Source organism: Pterocles gutturalis, unplaced genomic scaffold (assembly GCF_000699245.1).
Source record: "Pterocles gutturalis isolate BGI_N339 unplaced genomic scaffold, ASM69924v1 scaffold6085, whole genome shotgun sequence".
Classification (NCBI taxonomy): Eukaryota; Metazoa; Chordata; class Aves; order Pterocliformes; family Pteroclidae; genus Pterocles; species Pterocles gutturalis.
In genome coordinates, this window is record NW_010143237.1 from 1 (window position 1) to 2,493 (window position 2,493).

Consider the following 2,493-nt stretch of genomic DNA (forward strand, 5'->3'; position numbering starts at 1 on the left):
GGTTACCGCAATGTATTGGAAGCCCATGCCCACGATGAAGTTGGAGGTCCAGTTGGAAAGCCCGGCGACGGCAAAGGCAGCGGGACGAGGCCCTTGGCTGAAGAGTTCGGCCACGATAAACCACGGGATGGGGCCCGGGCCGATCTCGAAGAAAGCCACGAACCCAAAGATGGCCACAATGCTGAGGTAGGACATCCAGGGCATTTGGTCCTGGGCCGCGGGACAGAGAGAAGGTCGGGTCAGTGAAGGGGGACGGAACATCGGGCCACCCCAGGTGACGAGACCAAAGGAAGCGCAGTGCTGGCAGAGGAGCCACAAGGCTTCTCCAGAGTGGAGAGAGGGTTTCTGGGACCTCGAGAAAGGATTTCTGGGACCTCAAGAGACACGTGTGCAGTGGGGACCACCCAGCCGTCACCTCCAGGAGGACAAGTCCTCCCTCCTCTCCAACCAGCCCTCCTTCCCGTCCCCCTGCCGCCTCCACACCCATCGCTCACCAGCAGCGTGAGGGCGATGGTCATGAGCACGGCGCAGCCCGCCATCCCCGCCAGCCCGATGAGGTGCAGGGTCCGGCGTCCGGCTCGTTCCACCACGAAAAGCTGTGGGATGGAGAGAGGCGGCCATCAGCACAGCCCCGGTCTGGAGGACTGTCCCTCCTTTTCTCCACCGTCCCCCGGTGAGCGGTGGGTGGGACACAACTCACCGAAACGACGGTGAAAGCCGTGTTCACCACGCCAGAGCCGATGGTGGCGTAGACGGGCTGCTCCACGCCCGACTTCTCAAAGATGCTGGTGGAGTAGTAGAAGACCTACAAAAGGATGTGGGAGGAGGAACAGAGTCAGGTCTTGGAGCCAGCAGGACCCAGGCTCTGGGTGAAACAAGCAGACCCATGGCATCCAGGTCCCTCCAAAACTCACGGCGTTGATCCCCGAGAGCTGCTGGGAGAGCTGCAGGACGATGGCGATGAGGATGGGCTGGCGATACATGGGGGAACGGAAGAGCTCCATGATGGTGACCTTCTTCTCCCTCATCATCTGCCGGCTCTCCTCCTTCATCTCCTGGAGGTCGCTGCTGACGTCCGTCGTGCCTCGCAGCTTCTTGAGGACTGAGGGGAAGGGGGATGACACGGGGTCAGGGGCAGCTGAGGACCCTCGCGCAGGGTGGGACGAGTTTGGGGAGGGGGAGGTGGCTCACCGCTCTTGGCTTTGTTCTCCTCGTTGCGGTTGATGAGGAGGAAGCGGGGGCTCTCGGGGGCAAAGGGGAGGATGAGGCACTGCAGCAGCGCCGGGATGAAGATGAACCCCAAGAGCAGCGGCCACAGCGAGTCGTTTCCCATGATCAAATCCAAACCGAACACCTGAGGATGAGAGGGGCTGAGCCACCATTTCCCACCTCGAGGTGGACCCAACTCTGCTGCTCGAGTGCGCTACGGGCTTGGACACCCCCCGGAGGGGTGGGGACAGCTGTGTCACTTCCAGGGGGCCAACAGCCATTGTATCATGACGCTGCCCACCCCAAACCATAAGATCTCCCAGAAGATCTCCGCTCCTGCCAACCTCTGGGTCCATCCCTCCAGCCGCTTCTCCTGAAGGACCACGTGGATCCACAGCACGGGCAACGCTCTGCACTGCGGCACTAAACTATCCCCCACAGACCCTGATGAGGATCAAAAATGGGAAACCCCCAGCCCCATGCCAGTTGTCTGGCACTTACCTGAGCAATGAGGATGCCCACGACGATGCCGAGCTGGTGGAAGGTCCCCAAGGCGCCCCGCAGCGCAGTGGGTGACACCTCGCCCACGTACATGGGCACGAAACCGGTGGTGAGGCCGGAGTAGAGGCCGATGATGAAGCGGCCAAGGATGAGCATCTCAAAGGACAATGCCATCTTGGAGAAACCCATGAGGATGGCCGACAGGAAGGCAAGAACGTTGGACATCAGCATGGAGTTGCGTCTGGAGAGGGAAGGGAGGAAGGTGAGGAGGACTGCGGAGGGCAGAGGACCTTCAGGGGTGTTGGGAGACCCCAAACGTCAGCTCTGGGTGAGAGGGAGGTGACCAAAGCCGTCCCCTGGAATGTCAGGGTGGGGTGAGGCTGCACAACCCCCTCATGGATGACCTCAACCACGCTCAGTGCTCACCGTCCAAAGCGGTTGACGAAGAGCCCAACAGAAAAGGATCCGATCATGCCTCCGACGGAGAAGATGGCGACGGAGAGGGACCAGAGCGTGGTGAGCGTGGTGGGGCTGATGGGCTCCTCGTACCGGTACAGCCAGGTCCGGTTGTAGAAGTCCTCAATCACCTGCAAAAGCGGGGAGAGAAATTAAACCGTGGGTTAAAACCATCTTCATTTCATCTGTGCCATCGGTGCGATGAGCTGCCCGGCCTCAGCCCAGCCACCTCCAGTGCCGCGGCCAGCGAGCACGGCTCACAAGACGATGCGTCACGGAGCCGCCCAGCCGCAGCACCGGTGGCTCGGGTCCCAGCCGAGCGGGGGA

At 61.5% G+C, this 2,493-nt stretch overlaps 1 protein-coding gene across 1 annotated transcript in view; it reads right to left on the reverse strand.

The window, feature by feature from the left end:
* Positions 1 to 6: 6 nt before the first annotated feature.
* The window catches only part of LOC104469907 (solute carrier family 2, facilitated glucose transporter member 1), a gene marked incomplete at its 3' end in the record, with an annotated part of 6,436 nt that continues 3,949 nt past the window's right edge, over positions 7 to 2,493 (reverse strand). Inside the window, exons 2-8 of the mRNA XM_010084645.1 lie at positions 2,137 to 2,297; positions 1,711 to 1,951; positions 1,192 to 1,354; positions 915 to 1,102; positions 701 to 805; positions 495 to 596; positions 7 to 210 (exon numbers count right to left, since the gene is read on the reverse strand). Coding sequence (XP_010082947.1) covers positions 7 to 210; positions 495 to 596; positions 701 to 805; positions 915 to 1,102; positions 1,192 to 1,354; positions 1,711 to 1,951; positions 2,137 to 2,297 — 1,164 coding nt within the window. The remainder of the gene's footprint in view (positions 211 to 494; positions 597 to 700; positions 806 to 914; positions 1,103 to 1,191; positions 1,355 to 1,710; positions 1,952 to 2,136; positions 2,298 to 2,493) is intronic.